We start from the raw sequence: 20,124 nt of genomic DNA, 5'->3' as shown, positions 1-20,124 counted from the left end.
TGCGGTGCCCTGCACCACTGCCAAAGCACATTTGTGTAAGATGCTGAAAGATTAGCAAACCATGCACTGTAATTCACTGCATAATCTGGGAGAAAGCTTTATGGAAGTTATACAACTGTCCAATCATGAACTCACATTTTCCCCTGTATACTTACAGAATTTTGCACCACAAAAACAATCATCATGCAGAGCACACATTTTTGATTATAAAAGCAAACCTACTTTTAGATTCAATCTAGATCAGAAAAATATGTTGAAATTCTGTACAGTGCACCAATCACAACACACAATAAACAAAGTGTGACAGCAGGGCAGTAGAAATTCTGGGGCAAACATCTGGAAAGCAATGTAAAAAGATAGTTCACTGCAACTAGAACATTGAGCAGTTTGAAAAATGGAGTGTCTGTCAAACTGACAACATGCTAGCATGATTACTGCATTTCTCCCTCTTCAAATACCAGCTTGAAAGTGTTTCAATTCCAACTAAGAATGATTTAGAGAATAAGAAAACGTTGACTATTTTCTGAGCTGGACAACTAGTTTGGTAAAGTGGCACCAAAATATTTATATCTGACCAATTATTCTGTTATTTTGTCAAATTCAGGAGCAAAATGAGTGGACAAAGAGCATGATAAAAGGAGTGAGGAGGAATGGCTAGAAACTTGTCAGTTTTCGTCCAAGCTAGTTGAAACTAGATAGTTGATGTCTGAAATACTGAACAAAGAGATATGAATATCTCTCCATTCCTACGCAGCAAATAGTTCTGACTGCAGAGAACAAGAAAAGGAAGACATGGTAATTGAGTAAAAACACTTATGAGAACCAGTTAAATCTCTTAATGTTTTGCCTTGGCTTTTATTAATTACAAGGCCCTTGAGGTGTACAAAGCAAAAGAAAAAGAAATTGGCACATATCGCACTTTAGACATTGCTTCAGTTCAAATTTCCAAGATAATGAACACTGAGAAAGATAATCTATGAAGGCTGCATCACTGCATCATAGACATTGCTTCAGTTCAAATTTCCAAGATCATGAACACTGAGAAAGGTAATCTATGAAGGCTGCATCACTGCATCATATACATTGCTTCAGTTCAAATTTCCAAGATAATGAACACTGAGAAAGATAATCTATGAAGGCTGCATTACTGCATCATAGACATTGCTTCAGTTCAAATTTCCAAGATAATGAACGCTGAGAAAGATAATCTATGAAGGCTGCATCACTGCAGTATAACCAAATTAGATGTCGATTAAAATGTTAACTGCAATATCATCAGCAATTATAAGAATCATGACAAAACAATCTTGGAAGACTTGAGCCAAGCCAGACCACCTGGACTGCAATACATATACTCCTGTTGCAGTATTGATTGACAGAATCTGTATGCATTCAGTCACCAACTGAGTTCATTGCAGATATTTTACTAGAAACTATTGATCATGCCCTGAATATAGTCACACTGGGCCAAGTGCAACACCTTACCTCCATTAGCAGCTCTCTACTCGCTACAAAGTTATCTTCTTCATTGTTTGAAAGGTCTTCAAATGTTGTCTTACTGCTCCTAGTCAAGAGAATGAGACAAATTACTCTTGACAGAATAGAGTCAAGATAACAAACAGCTGATACGGAATCTGACAAATAAGCAAGTAATACAGAGAGTGAACGGCAGTGAAGCATTTTTACAATAAGTATAGTTATTTTAACCCAATTGTTCAGAAATGTTTTGGCAATCTCTGGGGCAGGTAGAACTTGAACCCTGATTGTTGAAACCCAGGGATGGGGATACTGCCATTGTGCTGCAAAAGCTCTTGAGTGCAGTCGTTTTGGTGAATCTCATTGCAGCAAGAGAGATTTCATTCCCAAGCTGCCTACAAAAACACAACCATGATCAAATGGTCTGAGGCACACGAACATAAACTACAGGTGTGCACTTCAAAGTGTTATAGAGTGCTTTCTTGGGAGATTAAAATAATTGTTGTCTTTGTATTTTAGCATCCCACACAAACCTCCGGCTTATATCACCCCATCACAGCATATCCACAGGAAACTGTGTTACGTTACATCCAACAGCAGATCAGTTTTGGAACACGATAGTTAAATATTTCAAGTTGCCAAACAGTTTTCTTTTTCCAATTAAACAAATTAACTCTTCGCTCCTTTGTGAAAGGATGAAAGATTCTGCCAATTAACCAATTGTTAGGATTGCACTGTAGTGCCTCTGGTAATCCTGTTAATGCACCGAGCGTGTGAAGATCACTTGTGCAAGTAAACCTGGAGGTCAAACCTGCAATTTCCTACCTCATACTTATTAAATAAAAATTACATGGCTCTTTCTGAACAATGACTTACTTTGACACGGCTGCCCAAGTCTTCTTCAAATTGAACACACTATTTGATTGCAATGCAGTGGTAATAGCATGCACTGACGAGAAATTCTGCAAAATCCTACATTCCTGTCAGAGAAAAAAAGCCGTGAGTTCTGTGGAAAAAGCAGTGACTCCCCATTACCCAACACCTCAGACTTTTTAAAAAGGTTCTATCAGAAAAATGTTAGCTGAGAAAATAACAGCATTAACAAACAAACTTTTTGAGGGAAAGAATTCCATGATTCTTGGCAACTCAAACCTTGATATTCGTTTTGTATCCCTCTGAGACAACCTCTTCAGTTCCCTTGCTGCCAGCCTGTGACTGGTTAGATATGATTACTGACACCAAAGGAGAGCTTAAAATGAGTAGGATTGAGACATGGACATCTGAGTGGTAGAAGTCGCGAAGGTAGGGGGTGGAGGCGGGGTAATCATCTTTGTTATATCCATCACATTTAGCTCATAAATGAATGATAGGTTGTATTATCTGACAGAATAGGAGGGCAGGACCAGTCACGTGAGATACTCATTCGAGGGAAAACAGACAAATCAGGAAATTGGGTCTACTTTTATGAATCACTACGTTATTGATACTGAGTTAACTAATCTTACCTAGATTAGCAGCTGAATGTCCTTCATCTGTTTCCACCACCCCCCCAACCTGTTGGAGGTAGGGAGAAAACTGGATCAAATCAAACCTCCCAAATGTGTACTTTGGGGTGTGGTGGAGATGAGGAGGAAGCCTGCGAGTGTTTTTTATCAGGTCTCAAAGCCAATTCTGCTTGGGGAGGAAGGCCAGGGAGGGGCAGGGTGATCACACCATTTGGGATTTCTTTAGAGGTGCGTCAATTGGCATAATCATAAGAGCCTTATCTGATTAAGGCCAGCAGGTAGGTTCTCCAGCCCATAGTCTTCCGGCTTCAGGGAAATAAAGCTGCTGCAGTAAAATGGAAGTAATGGAGGGCACTTCAACATGGAAGCCACTCCTTGTCAACTATTGTAAAAACTCAAAATCAGAACTAGAAAAGTCAGCCAAGTGATCAAAGTAAGGTGGTGATTCCTCTTCAGAATAGCCTTTGATAGCACCAGTGTATATGTCAGCAACTCCTTCATCCATGTCTACTACTGGGAGTCAGCCTACATTCGGTTGAACTGCTCCATGTTGTGAAACTGGAGACAGACTTTCAAATCCCCATCAAGGTCCCATTAATGCCTCAAGACTCTTAACGAGTCAAAACTGATGCAGGCAGTGTTGCCAAGACCCAAACCAGACTTCTCTAAATTAGCTGGCAACAGAATTATTGTGAACTTTCATTCCAAACCTTACGAATGAATGAATATTTTGTTGTCACGTGTATACGGGAAAATACATTGAAAGTACAATTTTGTTGCAAAATCCAGTGCAATTTTGGATTATAAAATCAGTAAGAATCAATTACTTCCTTTACTTAATTAGTTAATTACTCGGTTCCTATCCTGATCCTTTCCAAATGTACGAGTGGGCATGCCACATGTTGGCGACAAGTACAAACCTGGTATCAGATCTGACAGCCCTTCCTCACTCTTTTCCCGATTGCTGACTAACATGCTGAGACAAATTCCTTTGGCAAACACATAGGAAACAGACAACCAGGCAAGTTACTGAAGTGCCGTCATGTAGGCATACAGAATGCAGAACATTGGGAATAAAATGTACACTGTTTCATAAACTGATTACGGCTTGGAAGGGAGGCAAATAACACTATGTAATGCCCAATAACTAACTTCGTTTTTGAAGGGCCAGTAAAAATCTGAAATCAGTTTGCCTTTTTTATCCACATAAATATTTTTGATTAGAAAAAAATACATTAATATTTCAATGCAACTGTAAACTGAGGCAAGAGCTATTAGCAGCCAGCACTACAGAAATTATGAATGCTAGGATTTTCCATGAAGCATTCAACTCTTATTCAGAAAAGTATTCTGCTCACCAATTCAAGAGGCTTTCAAACCTTGGACATATCAACACATAGTGTTAATGGCTTGCTCTCTTCCACCATGGTTGTTTCATGCACTGTGGACTTTAACATGTCACAAAGGCTAAAAACCAATAAAGAATAGTGTACCTGGGCAACATCAATCCATTTCTCAATGATTTTAGCCGTCTGCCATGGTTTCAACTGTTGGCGTCTTAATATGGTGCTGGTGACACATTTTGTAACATTATTGAACTGTGTCATGGTGGCCTGGACGGTTGATACCAGATGCTGTTTTTCTTCCTTCCCTCGTTGAGACCAGATGGACCCTAAACATTGGCTGGGCACAAGTTTCCGAAAAAGATCCTGATCAAAAATAAAAAGGAAACAAAGGTTAAAGGTGTCAGTCGTGCCATGTTTTAAGCAATGAACGACAAACAAGATTTGTCCATCCATGGGTACATTCGTCCTGCTAGTTTGCAATTGTACATTAAAACTGCATGCTATATTGTCAACGACTGGCTAGAAAATACTCACATTGATGCACAAGGGCACATTGGCTATTCAGACAGATCAAAACCCTCGAATTTTCAGTCATCTGCTTCCTATTTGTAGGTTAGATTTAAAATCACTGGTTATCTCCACCCAACTCCGACTGTTGGCTCCACGCACACCATCAATGCATGGCTCTGCTGGCAATAGTCACTGCTACAGATGCTCAGCCCTGGTGGCCCACAGGCTAGACAGGCTGGGCATCAGTATAGCGGCCCTGCATCATGTCTACTTCTCGCACCAAGGCAGGTTGACAGAACACAATGGCAGCCTGGCCCTCTGTTGGTTCAACAGGCCTCAATGTCAACACTTCACCACTGTTGGTTTCATGCTGAACACAAATATTGCCAAACGTCCAAGCTTGTCAACTGGTCATTCAGATTACATTGTGTCCTTCTGTCTCCCTCTTCAAGATGAGCAACTCCCATCAACAATTATGCTCCGACAGTGAAAGTTAACACAACCGGCAAATAGCTCCTTCGGATCCCCGTAAACTCATTCAGAATGGAGAAATTTGTCAGTTTCGTCACTTTCAAAGCCAGAGTTGGCTGTGACAGGCTGCAGTAGAAAGGAGTGCTCAGAAACCATCGAGTGGGAAACTGTTGCATGTTTATGCAAGCATGGTGGGCTCTCACTTTTAACAGTCTGATCACGTCACAATGATGTCAGCGATCATTTCCGGCAAGGAATAGCTTAGGCTAACCCTGCTGCCTCGACAGTAAACTACATAATAAAACTCCTGCTGTTTAACATTTCAGCCCCCTGGCTCTGCATGGTAAAGAAAAAAACTAGCAATGAGGATCAAAAAAACCGCTTTAATATTCACCAGGTAAAACCACTGATTTGACAAAGACTCACAACCCTCACTGCAGATCTCGATGGTTCAACAAAAGAAAAGCAGCTACATTCCTCAACAGACACCCAGCTAGGTTGCTTCCCACCAAAAATGGCTGTTGTCATCAATATGTCACATGATTAGACTCTAAGTGCCAGTCGGTGTATACATACACATATGCAACAGAGACTGCAGTCAAAACAGACAGTTACCTTTGGAACTCTGTGCAGAAAAGCAGCTGCCCCTTAACAAACTGAGATAACAAAGTGTGGAGCTGGAGGAACACAGCAGGCCAAGCAGCATCTTCGGAGCAACTGTGCTCACCCAGCTCTGCACTTTGTTATCTCGGGTTCTTCTGCATCTGTAGTTCCCATTATCTCTTATCCCATAACCAAAACCTACTTTTGACAAACTGGTCACTTCCAGATGAGATTGCTGCACCCCTGTTCTGAACATGAACATATGCTTAGGATTTTTGAGACCTAGAGGACTACTTACATTCTAGAGTCACACCCAATGCTGTCATACAGACCACTGAACTTCCACTTCAAGCCTAAGCCTATGACCAGACTTTGACATAACTCAAATTTTGATTCAGCAACCAAGAGTCTCATTTTGTCGAGGTAGGCATCAAGCCACCTTGGAGACTAGACTGGAATACCCCGTGGCTGATCCCACTCCAGAAGATTCTGGGAAAACAACAAAATTGCCATCCTGGATACTACAAACAAAATCAGTGGACTCTTGAAGAAACAGTGACTGTTATGATGAAACAATTAAACTTTTACCCTGAAATACTATTCATTTTGTAAAGTTTCAACACTAAGTTACAAAGGATTTTCAGTGCTCTCTCGGGTCACTTATTTCACATGGCGTTCATTCAAAACAAATGACAAGTGCTGAAGTTTTAGTTGGCAGGTATTTCAAGCGAGATACTGAAGTCACACGTCAAACAACACATTTTAACATCTTGGAAGACTGCATTTTGAAGGGAATTCAGTTATAATGACTGGTGGAGCAGTAATAGCATTAAACAATACAGAGAGATTCAGATGCCTACTGCTGACTGAAACATCTTATTCAGAATGACTGGCCGCCAGACTCCTGTTTACTCACAGCATCCATAAAAGTCAGCTGCTCTGCAATGAAGCGTGATGGGTAGGACAGGAGCTTTTCGTCAACTTGTTCGATGGTTTGGTCGTGTTCTTCTCCCACATAGAATCTGACTCTTCTACGGTAGCCTTCTGTGCAAGTGAAGATAGACATGTATTTTGTGCCCAAAGTTCACATTGCTCTAAAATATCTCACGAACTTGTGACTAGAAATTGTGCATTGGTTTCCAATAGTTATCTAATATTCATACTTCTAAATCTAGATTTGGTGAAAGTAATATGATATTGCACTGAAATCCTCTTGTTGGGAGCATCTCAATTGCAAAAGAACTTGTATTTAATGACAGATTCCCATCCCTATTTCTGGCTTTAGGAAATATTCTGAATCACAATCTATTGTTTCACAATAACTTGCAAAATTATTACGTCAGATTATAAAATAAAATGTCATTGACGAAAACATTTCAAAAGGAAATTGTCCAGAAAGTCGCATTACATGCTGCTGGGTCTTATCGGACCATATGAGAGTATCAATTCTATGCAGAATTTGGTCTTGTACATCATGCAATTAGTACAGGGGTAAGCACTCAGCAATAATTTTAATTAACTTCGTTTATCCAAAAATTTGCAAGTAATTTTGAAGCTTGTCAAAGGAAACCAAAATGAACTAAATCCTGAGACAGAGGGGCAAGCCGCACACAAACTTGTAGGGAGGCACCCTGAATTAAAACCACATTTTTGCAACATAATTGTAAATCTTACTAAACATCTCTTTCTCCGCTGTTTCCTCCGCCAAAAACCAACTCAGGAGTTTCTGGGCCCGATGTTCAGCATCTGACCCTGGCACTGTCTGGTTCAAGTAGGAAAGTACCTTCCGGAGACAAGAGTAAGTTGGAACTTGACGAAAGTCTTCGGCAGACTCCTCCAGCCAGATTTCGAGAATTTCAGGAATAGCACTGGAAATAAAGTCAGAGTTAACAACTGTTCATCGGGGAAGCAAAACATGTGGGGGAGAAAAAGCTTCTAATTCTACAAATGTCAATGCAATAGATTAAAGTTGGAATATGGGGTCATCGTGCTCACACAGGAGATGAGCTGCCATCTTGAACTGCTGCAGTGCACATGGCAATGGTGATCCTGCTGTGCCATCAGAGGGGGGCTGTGTGGCACTTTGACCCAATGATGAAGAAATGACTGTCCAAGTTAGAATTACGCTGGCCATGGATGGAAACTGCAAGTTGGCCATGTTTCCAAGTTTTCTTCTTTGTAGATTGCACAGGTAAGCTTAAGGCTCACGTATAAAGTGATTTCACATGTGTCTGAGGTTACTTATTACACCAGCAGGACCTCTTCGTGTTTAGAGTTTACTAGTAAAGAGAAAGTGAGCTTTAACAAAAAATCTTCTTTATAAAAGTCAAATGGGACAAATCAGATGAACAAAGAAAAACACAAGGATAATGATGATTTGTTTGCGTTTGTTCTGGGAGTTGCATTGCCAGTACTTGGATACCTCGGTAACATGGATAAATTGGGTCTAGTTGCAGGTGAATAATGAAATACTCCAACATAGTCAGCTTTCAATTCACTTATTTTAACTGTCTGGCTAATACTGAGAGGCCACGTAGCATTATTTCACAGGTAAATCAATGGTTACTTTTTTGCAACAAGACATCAGCTGCACAGAGAAGTCATCACATCACTGAAATCGAACCCTTTGCACAGAAAAACTCCCCAGGGCACTTCACAGCAGATTAACCAGACAAAAACCGACAAAGGAGGAGATATTCAAACAGGTGACTAAATATTTGGTCATAGTGACTTTTCATGAGTTTCTTAAAGGCGAGAGATGGTGATGTCTAGAAGAAGGAACTATATATCTGCAGGAAGTAGCACTAACGGTGGTGGGCTGATGAAAAAAATCAAGTAGTACACAGCACACTGGACGTGGCAGAACAGAAAAGTTCCAGGCAAAGTTTGGGACCTAAAATAATTCCAGACTAAAGCAAAATAAGAACATGAAAGGATGTGAACACAAGAATTGAAAGTTTTTTCGAAAAAAAATCTAAAGTTCAGACATTGGTCAACCAAGAGACAACGTGGGCCAGCAAACATCAGAATGATGAGTCTTGTTGTGAATTAGGAGATGGACTGAGTTGCAGCTATGGTCTATGATGCAGTAGGTAGGAGAAACCTTTGACTTTCCAAAGACTCCAAAAAGTAAACATTTGTTTGATTAGCATCGCCAATTTACATGGAACATTTTACGCTGAAAGTGCTGTTCTAGTTTTTAATTTGGAATTTCTTTATCTGCAGCCCTACACTGAAACCGATGATCACCTATTTGAGCCCGTTCATAATAGATCATGACAGCACAGAAATTACATGGTGTGAAACATTACACACAGACATTGGGGCTTGATTCAGACTTCACCAGCTCCATTCCTGTTAAACAGTGGTTGGTGTAGGAAGTGCTAGGCAGCCACAGTGCCATATGCAGCAATAGCCTCTTGTTGTTTGAGAAAGATATACGACTTAGAAATAGTTCACACTGGAGGGGCTATTTTGACTTCATCTGCTTTCAGATCAGTTGGCATAGGTTGTACTCTTTTGCAATGATTCAAAAACACAGCTGGCCCATACTGGTAAGGTGCTGTATGATATTAACTAGTGAACATGGCAAATTTTGAAATGAAGTGACTCATTTTGGAAATGTCAAGAGATTGTTTTTCAGTGAGGTCAGAAGAATCATGAAAAGCTTGATAAAAGGTGAAGTTTTTCATCAGCTTTTTACAAAATGGAGAAAAGCATACTGTGCATTTCAGATTTTCGAGTCTCAACAGCTGAAACCATGGCTGGTAACAACAGGACAAACATAATCTGGGATAGGCAAAAAAGTGAAACTGGACAGGAAAAAAGAGAAACGTCCGAAGCGGACACAAGGAAATTGCAGAGATGGAGGGACAAGGCTGTGGAAATGTTATTTGTTATGTTACCTCTCGGAAACAGTGACTAACTGAAACACACTGGAAACATGACCTAAGGAAGTTGCCTGGGCTCATTTGGTCCTGAATCATTCAGAAATGCCTAGGTCACATTACAAACACTCGAACAGTAACCCTCCAAAAATATATATAAAGAAAAATCAATTCAAAAGATCACAAAACCAAAAAATTCTATTTCCTACTGAAAGCCTTCATGGCTGGGAAATAAGTTGCTGAGCTAAAGAGCCTCTACCCTGCTGACAATATGGTAGAACTTAATTAGTACTGTGCTGAGTCCAAAATTTGACCCAAAACACTTTTCTGTCGTCCCACTAGAATTAAAGTCTCTGTTTCCAATAGATTCATTAACAAGTTACTACATCCCCACCGAGTAATCTGAAACCTTTAATCAGCTGCAGTGTACAACATCATTTCATTTAATTACTCATTATCATCCTTCCACCATCTAAAAGGATCATTTCCTAAAGCGAGCACAACATAATCTTAGATTCCAATGGCACTGGAGAGAAGTGTATTCTTAAAGTATTAGAGCGTTCCAGAATTGAAATAATTATGTACGGGTGCACTTTTGTCTTTCTTTTCAATTCTGGCCACTTGCGCATCTGAGATTAATTGTTTCACCGATGACAACTTCACTGGATAGATTCCTGCCTCTTCTGCCCTCACTCAAGATGTTCCTTTAAAACCATGCTTTTACTCAACCCCTCAATATCTGTGTTTTCTTCAATGTCAAACTGACAGGTTGTAAGCTACTATTCTGTAGAAAAAGAACTCAACCCAAAAAACTTGAATTTAAAAGGAGATTAACATACCAAAAAACATACCAAACCAGCACATTACTTTCATGAGGATTACACTGTCCTCAATCGGGGATCAGGATAATTTAGGTTCCTTTATACACTTCATCCCTATATGTCTCTTGAGACATTGGCACAGGAATATTGTGAAATTAATCAGGACCAATTTGGTATCCACAATTAGCTGTGTTCATCCAGACATGAATAGCTAGGTGTTGGAGAAAAATGTCCGGATAACCACCAAGCCCTATGGCTTAGATTTCTAAAACTTTGTTTCATTTACCCAAAAAGACAACTGGGTGGGTTAGAGTGAATAGCAATGCACAAGGCATCCCAACTGTGTTCTGAGTTAGTAGGTACTGCTGATGCTGCAGTCTGAGATAACAAGGTGTGGAGCTGGATGAACACAGCAGGCTAGCAGACTAGGGGCTCAGGAAAGCTGGCATTTCAGGTCTGGACCGATCTTCAGAAAATTTCTGGTGGAGGGCCCAGACCCGAAACATCAGTTTTTCTGCTCCTCTGATGCTGCCTGGCCAACTGTGTCCTATTTGTTTGATTAACGAGAGGGATTTTTCCTTTGCTGCATTTTTCATAAATTGTTTGAGCTTTATTTCGAACTTCAGTGCAGCCCAGTTGTGAACGCTTGCTATTGCATCTGAAGTAAAAATATTCCATGAAAATCCTCACTCCCTCAAATTGACCATTTTTCTCAATGCAATACTGCAAAAATTTGCCTTTGTATTTGCTCACAAGTAATTTTTCTGTGCTTGGCCCTTCAGGCATTGGCTTTCTTGATTGTAAAAACGACAAACAATATCAACTCAAGAAAACAAAATAAATGAGTAAGCAAACCATGTACAAAAGAAAATAAATCACTGTATATATAAAGGTAAGAATCTCAAACTTTAAAGTCCCCAAGTCCAGTCCAGCACTCAAATCTATTGGATAAATGTTCTTTTGTCTTAATCAAAAAGCACAGAGTTTAATCGAATGGCCAGACAAAGAAGAATAATCCCATCTTTAACCCCATGCAGCCAAAGTGTCATGCAGGGCAGCATGGTGGCTCAGCGGTTAGCACTGCCACCTCACAGCTCCAGGGTCCCGGGTTTGATTCCAGCCTTGGGTGACTGTCTGTGAGGAGTTTGCACATTCTCCCCATGTCTGAGTGAGTTTCCTCCAAGTGATCCAGTTTCCTCCCACAGTCCAAAGATGTGCAGGCTGGGCGGATCAGCCGTGTGCTAAATTGCCCTTCGTGTTCGGGGAATGGGTCTGAGTGGGATGCTTCAAGGGACAGTGTGGACCTGTTGGGCCGAAGGGCCTGTTTACACATTGTAGGTAATCTAATCTTATTCAGAGCAGTAAAACAACCTCAGCAATCTGGTACAGCTCAAAAATAACTAGAATTCCAGCTAGAGATGCATTTGTGCGATGCTTTCTACAGTCAAATATCTTTGAAAGCACTTAGTTTACAAACTTCAAACATGAAAAATCATTTCACAAGATCATTTGGATTTCATAGATTCAGGAAGTATTAATTCAAGATCGATTATGTGCAAAATGTACAACAGCAGCACGGAGTGGGAGGGCTACCAAAGTCAGGACACCACAAACAAACCACGTGCCAAGTATCTGACTGCTCTAGACAGCGGTATCATTCGGTTTCAACTCTTCACAGGAAGTTTGCAGGATAACTTCTAATAAAGTGGTGTGAAGAGGAAAACCATTCCTGCAATAATGCATCATTATCACAAACTAGACTAATGACAATCTGAGATAAACAACCCCAAAAGCGTGATCATGTAGGACAAACAATTCCAAAAGACAAAGAATTTTGGATGATTTACACTGAAAAATATAAACAAGCCAATCTCTGGGAATAATGCAATCATTGGACATGCAAGACAAGCAGCTTCTTTAATGCAAAAACAGAGTTAACATTTTGGGTCCAGCGACCCTCCCTCAGAACTGGAAGGGTCACCCGGACCTGAAACATTAACTCCGTTCTTACCTTCACAGATGTTGCCAGAAATGCTGAGCTTTTCCAACAACTTTGTTTTTGTCCCTGAATTGCAGTGTCCGTGATTCTTTCAGTTATTATTTAGCTTCTTGAATGTGATTGTTATGGGTTGGAGTGCTGTTTGCCATCCTGTTTTGGGTGCCTTATATATTCATGACAAAGGCCCTACATTATTTTACAGGTCTTTCTGGCTCTCCAGCAATTCTTCTCACATTCTTAAATTTCACATTGAAAATACAATTTCACTACATGTCAAATCAAACTTACATTTTCATTAGTGTTTCCTTTTCTGCAGGACTGAAATTATATTCTTCTAGAAAGCTTGATCTGTTGAAGTCTATGCTTCTGCAATTGATCATAAACCACAAAAGAAAAAGCAAATTAAAATGGTGTTTGGGTCTACAATTGCTTGCCAGCCGTAAAATAAGAAATGAAGTCTCAAAATTCAGCATCCTAAGCCGTGATCAGCTAACTTTATGAAACAAGGTCACACTCTAAATGTAAAACTGCATAAAATAGTGAATACCTTCTTTAAATTTCCTCAGGAAGTTTACCAGAGATGCCCTTGAGGGCCAAAGCAGCTCGCCAGCAGTGGTGGCGGCTGGTGGTAACAGGGGAAAGGAGCAGGTGCAAGGAGTGAAGCCACTTCTTCAATAGCTTACATTTGCTATTAGTCCAGAAATTTCAGTCTGAGATAAACTCAACACCTTCACATGCAACTGCTGCTTGTGCTTTGTATTGCTTGTTCCTCAGAATTAGGGAGAGAATATGCAAAGAACTCAGAAGCTGTTTCTTCATCAATGTGCCATGATCTGGAATGATATCCGTGTTTTTGTTTCTGTGGTATGTCTGACACAGTCATACAGCATGGAAACATCTCTGCCTTCATGAAGAGATTTCTGACTGTCCAACCTATGGCCACCAGCTCTCCAGCCATTCCCTTTACACACTACTGTATTGCAAATGAAGCATAATATGGTCACATTTTGGATCAAACTCACTTCTTGACTGTCGCTCCCTTCTCCGGTGAACTTAAATTCTGAATTTCATCAGAATTCGGACAGTGTTTGGACTCAACACTTTCACAGCTGCAATTGAACATCAAGAACAATTTAAAACACCTCAAGCAAACCCTTTCATCTTCAGTTAAATCCATTAAAATACCCATGAAAATTGAAGATTCAGAATGACAAGCCTCCATCAGATGGTTTTATTAAACAGGTTACACACCAGATGGTGAAGATTTCTGAGTCAGCATAAAATGTTAGCCCATATGCTCCCCAAGTATTCTTGCTTGAGACTGGGATTACAGTTCCTGTGATGCTGTCCCGCCAATAAGATGAATCTAGTTGCTGGATTTATCCACACACTTTTGAACATAAACATAGTACATGTTGTAATCCTCCAGTCCTCTGATACCACCCCTGTATTCAAACAGGATTAGGTTGTTGTGCAAAGTGCCACTGCAGCCTCAAGCTATTTTTTTCTTTCTCAGTATCCTCAGTTGTCTACAATTCACTTCCTTCTGAGTTACCAACACCAGGGACAACCAGCCGTTCTAATCAAAGCAGAAATTGCTGTAAAAGCTCAGTGGCTCAAATTACTCAAAAATATTAACTCTGCTTTCTCGCCAGAGATGCTGCCAGACCTGCTTAGCTTTTCCAGCAATTTCCATTTTCGTTTCAGTTTTCCAGCATCTGCAGTTGTTTAATGTTCACATTTCTAAAATGCTGTCCAACCTCAGCTCATCCTTGTCTCAACTATTTACTTTTCATCGTGAATTGGACAGCAACTTCTTCTGAATAGTATCGCAGCCAGGCCCTTACCTCTGTGAAGATTAAACAGTGATTTATGACCATTAGCCCCACTTTCGCTACCCTTTCACTGCTCACAATGGAGGATGACATTCGGATTCCCTTTTAACACTAGCTGCCAGCATCATTTAGTTCAACACTTCCCTTCTGAACTACTTATAATTAACTCGGTACACACTGGGGTCATCAATAATCCTCATCATTTGTACCATTTGCCACACTCTCCCGCTTGTGGGAACATTCTGACACTGTCACTAAACAACCTCCTGCTGTAAGACAGGCTAATTGCAGTTTTGCCTAAACTTGTGTTCAAACTTACTTGCTGCAAACGCCTTCTTGCTCCTTTTGAAGTTGGACCTCCTCCAAATCAAAATTATTCTGGATTGTTCCTTCTTCTCTTCTGGAGCCAAAATAAATATCTTATGATATGGTGCTTCCTGAAATGATCCATGTCTGATATTTGATCGATAGTGTGTGTGTATGTGTGTGCACAATAATTATAGAAGTGGTAGTGCAGGTTGAAGATATCATCAGGATTCTGAACTTTAAAAATTGGAGCATTGTATGAAAAACAAATATGTTCTGACTAATCATTATAAAAAAAACTCCTGATATGCCCTCAACTCTGGTATTTACCAACCACACTTCAGGAAGGGATTTGACAGGGTGCACAAAACATTCCCAAAAAATATTACCAGAGATGACAAACTAGACAGCCCTGTGGAGAGCCTGAAGAAGCTCAGGCTGTTCTTGGAGAAAACTAAGAAGTGATTTTAAAAGTGTTCAAAATCATAAGGGATTTGGTTAGAATGGATAAGAACAATCGGTGCCTTGTGACAGAAGGCTTAAGGAGAAAAGGACACTGATTTAAGATGATCAGCAAAAAGAACCAATGGTGACAAGGAATTTTTTTTTTCAATAGCCTATTCAGGAACTGGAAAGCTCTGCCGAATAGTGTGGTGGATGCAGCTTCAATTGCGGTCTTCAAAAGTGAACTACAATTTTCGAAAGGAGAGGTTTCGCAGTATTACACAGTAAAAGGACTTAGGAGTGAACGTAGGCAAGTCCCTCTTTGAGAGCTGGTACAAACATTATTAAATCATTGTCTCTGGGCTATTACCATTCGATGGCTATACAACATTGCACAAACTGCTAGCTCCCCAGCTATATCCTACCGCTTTGTCATATTCTGAATAATGATTCATTTTGTCATGCATGCAATTAAACTTACTCAGCAATTATTTCGCTGGATCCTGAAGAAACACAACTTCCATTTTCCTCACCATTTGCACTGTCAACATTTCCAGAACTGCAATTGATCAAAGAGGACAAATTAAGTCATTTAGAACAGGCAAACTCGTCCAGAATTAAATCCAACCCAATTCAACAACAAAAAAATCACAGCCTTGAGAGATGGATTGTTTTGACTTCCACAGGATGCCCACAGGCCTTCATATTGAGGCAGTGCTGGGGTGTGGGTTGGAAGAGACAGAGCAGGGCAATAAGGAGAGAAAACCATTTCTTCAGTATTTCACCCTTGTTGAAAGCCGTTTCTGGGCTATGCAAGAACTTGATACTGAAAGACAAGCAAAATTTAATCTACCACTGAAAAGCTTTGAAAGCTTTATGCTAATTCAACATTATCCCATCTCTCAAAATAAGCCAAACATTGCAAAAGCAGTGAAGCAGTTGCTTCATGTGATTGCTATTGTCTGGATTGGTGCTCACTGCACTGCCATTTGGGGTATCTTCCTGAGGCAACCCTGACATAATCCTACAGCAAATCCCAACAGTTTCCTTTCACAGGATGAGATCCCAAATACCATACAACAGGTTTAATCTGTCGTCACATCAAATTTACTTGTCAATTACTCCTTCAGTTTCTGACAAACTTAGGTTTCCACCCACCACACAGTGTGACATGTCAATATTTTCACAGCTGCAACTGGTCACAAAACACCAAATAAATCATTTTACTTGTGCATATGATCACATTTTTAATTTCTGGCACTGTTATCAACATTGGGATTTGTGGCTGTGAGGGGGAGCCAGTGGGTAGATGAGGTGTAAAGATGTCAAATAAAGAACCTCTGCACTGGGACAGACAACAAACATCCCAAAAGAGAGGATTTAAGTTTAACTTCCTCATATCTGAAAAAGAAACTCAAGCTCTTTACAGACTATTGACAATTCAACCCTCACAAGCACAGCTTGTAACTCAAAGTTTGATTCAGAGCACTGATGTAGGAATTTGTCTTTGCTCAAATTCACTGAAGCTTAAGGTCAGATTAGTCACCATTGGCTGTTTTGCTGAAAAAAAAATCATTTTTCTATCCTGCTCCTTTAACAGTTCTGAGTTTCGTTAAAGATCTGGACAGAATAAGCTCAGGATTAATTCAAGGTCTCTGACTTGTGAAAGTGCCTGACTCCATGAATACACATGGCAAATGACCAAATTAGATAATGTCGGCACAACATTGTGGGCTGAAGGGCCTGTTCTGTGCTGTACTGTTCTAAAATGCAAATTATTCAATGGCAATATTGTATAGGAGAAATACCAAGGCTCGGACATGGGGAGCAGGTCACATTCTTAATTGATAACATATTTCTTCAAATGTTACGGACATTTGGAGGACACTTCAATGAACTTGGAGGAAGTTTGTAGGGAGGGTGCAGCTGAGCAGGAAGGAGGAACACAGAGAAGTGCTGAGGTGGGGTAGAGGAGATTAACTCATTTCTTTAGCAATTTTACCAGAGCCACATTGTCCAGAAATATAACCTCAATATTGATCTGAGAACAATTTCCCATCTAAGTGTTTTGGATGCTTCAATGGTGATGCTATTATTTCAGACAACTGTCTCTGTTATAAATTTTTGAGGGAGGCAGCCCAGCAGACACTTTACTGTGACTGCTATAGTCTGGAGTGGCACTCATTACATTGCAACAAAAATTTTGAAGAAATCAATGGTTCCCCATCATTCCCTTTTCACACTGCTGCATTCCAAATGAAGCAGAATTAAAACATATCAAAATTATTTCCGATCAACCTTGCTTCCTCATGGTTACACAGATGCCTGGCAAACTTTGATTCCTACCCACCCGACAATCTATACAGCCAAAATATCTGCAGCTGTTAAGTGCACATGAAGCACAAATTAAGAAAAGGATTTGCATCTACAACTGACTTGTAAACATTGAAAATAAATACTGAATCCCAAAATGCTCTGTATTTCAAGTCCCCATTAGGTCAAAGTCCACATGAATGACTACACTAGATGGTTTGCTTTCCAAATTTTCAGAGAAAATATGTAGGACACTCCAGTTACATCGGCTGGTGCATTTGAGGGGAGGTGGGAGGTTTCGCAGTTTAGCATTGTTGCAAGTTAGACCACCAAGGTCTGGATGTTGAGGGCCAATCAAATTTTCACTGAACATTTTAAAATGTTTTCTATCGATCAAAGGCTGAAATGTGTCATTGATTTAATTACTGGCAATGGCCTCGGAGGGAATAAAGCTGTTTCTTTAATGTGATTTTTATCGTCTCGAATGGTGACATAATCTTTCAAGAGCTACTATATTCACAGCAATTTCTTTTCATGGTATGTATTATGAATGAAGCACAGAAGGATGAAACTTACTTTGAAATGTCTGCAGTCGCTTTTGGTGAACTTGGTTCTTCATCTTTCTCAGAGTTTGGGCTGTCAAAGGTTTTAGACCTGCAATTCATTAAGACCATAAGACCATAAGACAGAGGAGCAGAAATTAGGCCATTCGGCCCATTGAGTCAGTTCTGCCATTCAGTCAGGATGATAAGTTCCTCAACACCATTCTCCTGCTTTCTCCCCATAACCCTTAATCCCCTTGATAATCTGTCTCAGTTTTAAATGTACTCAATGACCTGGCCCCTACAGCCTTCTGTGGCAGTGAATTTCACAGATTCAACACTCTCTGGCTGAAGAGGTTTCTCCAAATCTCCAATTGAAAAGATCTCCTCTTTATTCTAAAAGTGGGCCCTCGGGTCCTAGTCTCTCCTATCAATGAAAGCATCTTCCCAACATCCACTCTGTCCAGGCCATTCAGTATTCTAAAAGTTTCAATTAGATCACCCCTCATCCATCTAATCTCCAATGAGTATAGTCTCAGAGTCCTCAAACGTTCCTCATATTTTAAGCTTTCCATTCCCTGGACCATTCTCATGAACCTCCTCTGAACCCGTTCCAGGGACAGTGCATACACAACCTCAGTGACAATCAGCATTAACAGTTGGGCTGAGAAGGATGCTGATCTGCCATCCCTTTCACTGGACCAGCAGCTGTCAAAACTGATCCAAACCGTCAACTGGTGAGTAACGCCGGCAGCAATCTCTGTATTGGTCACCGCTGGAATCGGCCAAGGCCTCCAGGTTTCAGATCCAGCAGAAGGCCTGCAGCATGAACCACAAGCTTCCATCTAAAATTTCTTTTTACAACACTAAGAACAGAGCAAATATTAGAACAACAGCCAACTGTTTCTTTAATGTAAAAACAAACAAACTATGGACACCGGCAATCTGAAAGAAAGGCAGATGTTTCTGGAGAAACTCTACAGGTTTTGCAGCATCTACAGACAGAAAACAGAGTTCAAGTGAAGCCAGGTGACATTTCTTCAGAGGTGTGAAGTTCTAAACAGGGGAACCTTAACTCAAAGCGCCCACTCTGCTTTCTCTCCACAGATGCTGCTAAGTTTCGGGAGATAGCCTCTATGTAATGCTCCTGAAAATGCCAGACCTCCAGCAGCTGCCCTTCATATTTTTGTATTCCGATTAAAGCATCATTTCCTCACATATTGGATCAATACTTACTTTCTGATCTCAGCAACTGTCTTTGGAGGAATTGGATTTTCAAGCTCCTCACAGCTCAGAATGTTATCATTGTTCCCGATGCTGAAATTAGTTGTGAAGAATGTCATTTTAAACAAACACTTGCACCCAGTAATTCTTAGCTCATCGGCAGTTTCCTTTGTATTCCTTGTACTCTGAATAAAGCAAAACCTTAACCACTTATTGTATTCAAACTTACTCTTTCATGACAGATTTTAGAGTGCAAGGTTTCCCATCTACCTTGTAGTTTGCACTTTCAGGTGATCTGCAAATGGTCCTAAAAGTGTTATCAAGTAAATTTGAGGAAACATCCACATCCACAAGAAAATTATCTCCATACACCTGAAAGACATTGAGTCGGCATTTTGTGCCATTGACAGCTAATTTTCTAACAACGGGTCAAGACGCAACTACAGAATATGGTCATTGGTCTCCCCGAAACCCCCAACGGTAGTTTGCAAGATAAGACCATGAGACTGGAGTGTGGAAGTAAAGAGAGAGAGAGAGAGAGGGAGAAGGATGCAACAAATCCATTTCTTCAACATTTTATATTTGTTGCAAAGTCTAAAAATATCTCAAACAAAGAGCTCCAGGCCCAAATATAGAAAGGCAACCAACTTTCCAGTGAAGAACTTCAGATAGCGTCTCTACATTCAGGGCTGAATGTCCCAAGTCAACTGGCCTCGGCCTGAGACATGAAATTCTTGGCAAAGTGGAGGGGAGTTCAGGAGGAAAGCTGAACTCTCTTCTGCACCATTATACTGTATTGTCAGAGGTGGGCAAAGTAGGTGGTTTAATGACTCACTGGGCAT

General features: G+C 40.3%; 1 protein-coding gene across 3 annotated transcripts in view; it reads right to left on the bottom strand.

Annotated features, from left to right (window-relative positions):
• Positions 1 to 20,124, bottom strand: part of LOC132207886 (ral guanine nucleotide dissociation stimulator-like 1) — a 37,897-nt gene that overhangs the window by 8,208 nt on the left and 9,565 nt on the right. The window contains exons 3-12 of one of the 3 annotated variants that reach the window (XM_059643725.1): positions 18,093 to 19,375; positions 15,685 to 15,762; positions 14,773 to 14,853; positions 13,641 to 13,727; positions 12,907 to 12,984; positions 7,586 to 7,779; positions 6,828 to 6,955; positions 4,475 to 4,690; positions 2,353 to 2,456; positions 1,486 to 1,564 (exon numbers count right to left, since the gene is read on the bottom strand). In XM_059643725.1, the coding sequence (XP_059499708.1) occupies positions 1,486 to 1,564; positions 2,353 to 2,456; positions 4,475 to 4,690; positions 6,828 to 6,955; positions 7,586 to 7,779; positions 12,907 to 12,984; positions 13,641 to 13,727; positions 14,773 to 14,853; positions 15,685 to 15,762; positions 18,093 to 18,190 (1,143 nt within the window). In that variant the 5' untranslated portion in view covers positions 18,191 to 19,375. The remainder of the gene's footprint in view (positions 1 to 1,485; positions 1,565 to 2,352; positions 2,457 to 4,474; positions 4,691 to 6,827; positions 6,956 to 7,585; positions 7,780 to 12,906; positions 12,985 to 13,640; positions 13,728 to 14,772; positions 14,854 to 15,684; positions 15,763 to 18,092; positions 19,376 to 20,124) is intronic. The other 2 variants (XM_059643726.1, XM_059643727.1) reach the window with 2 other exon arrangements.

This window comes from Stegostoma tigrinum, unplaced genomic scaffold (assembly GCF_030684315.1).
Source record: "Stegostoma tigrinum isolate sSteTig4 unplaced genomic scaffold, sSteTig4.hap1 scaffold_195, whole genome shotgun sequence".
Lineage (NCBI taxonomy): Eukaryota > Metazoa > Chordata > Chondrichthyes > Orectolobiformes > Stegostomatidae > Stegostoma > Stegostoma tigrinum.
This window is presented reverse-complemented; position numbering and strand designations above follow the sequence as displayed.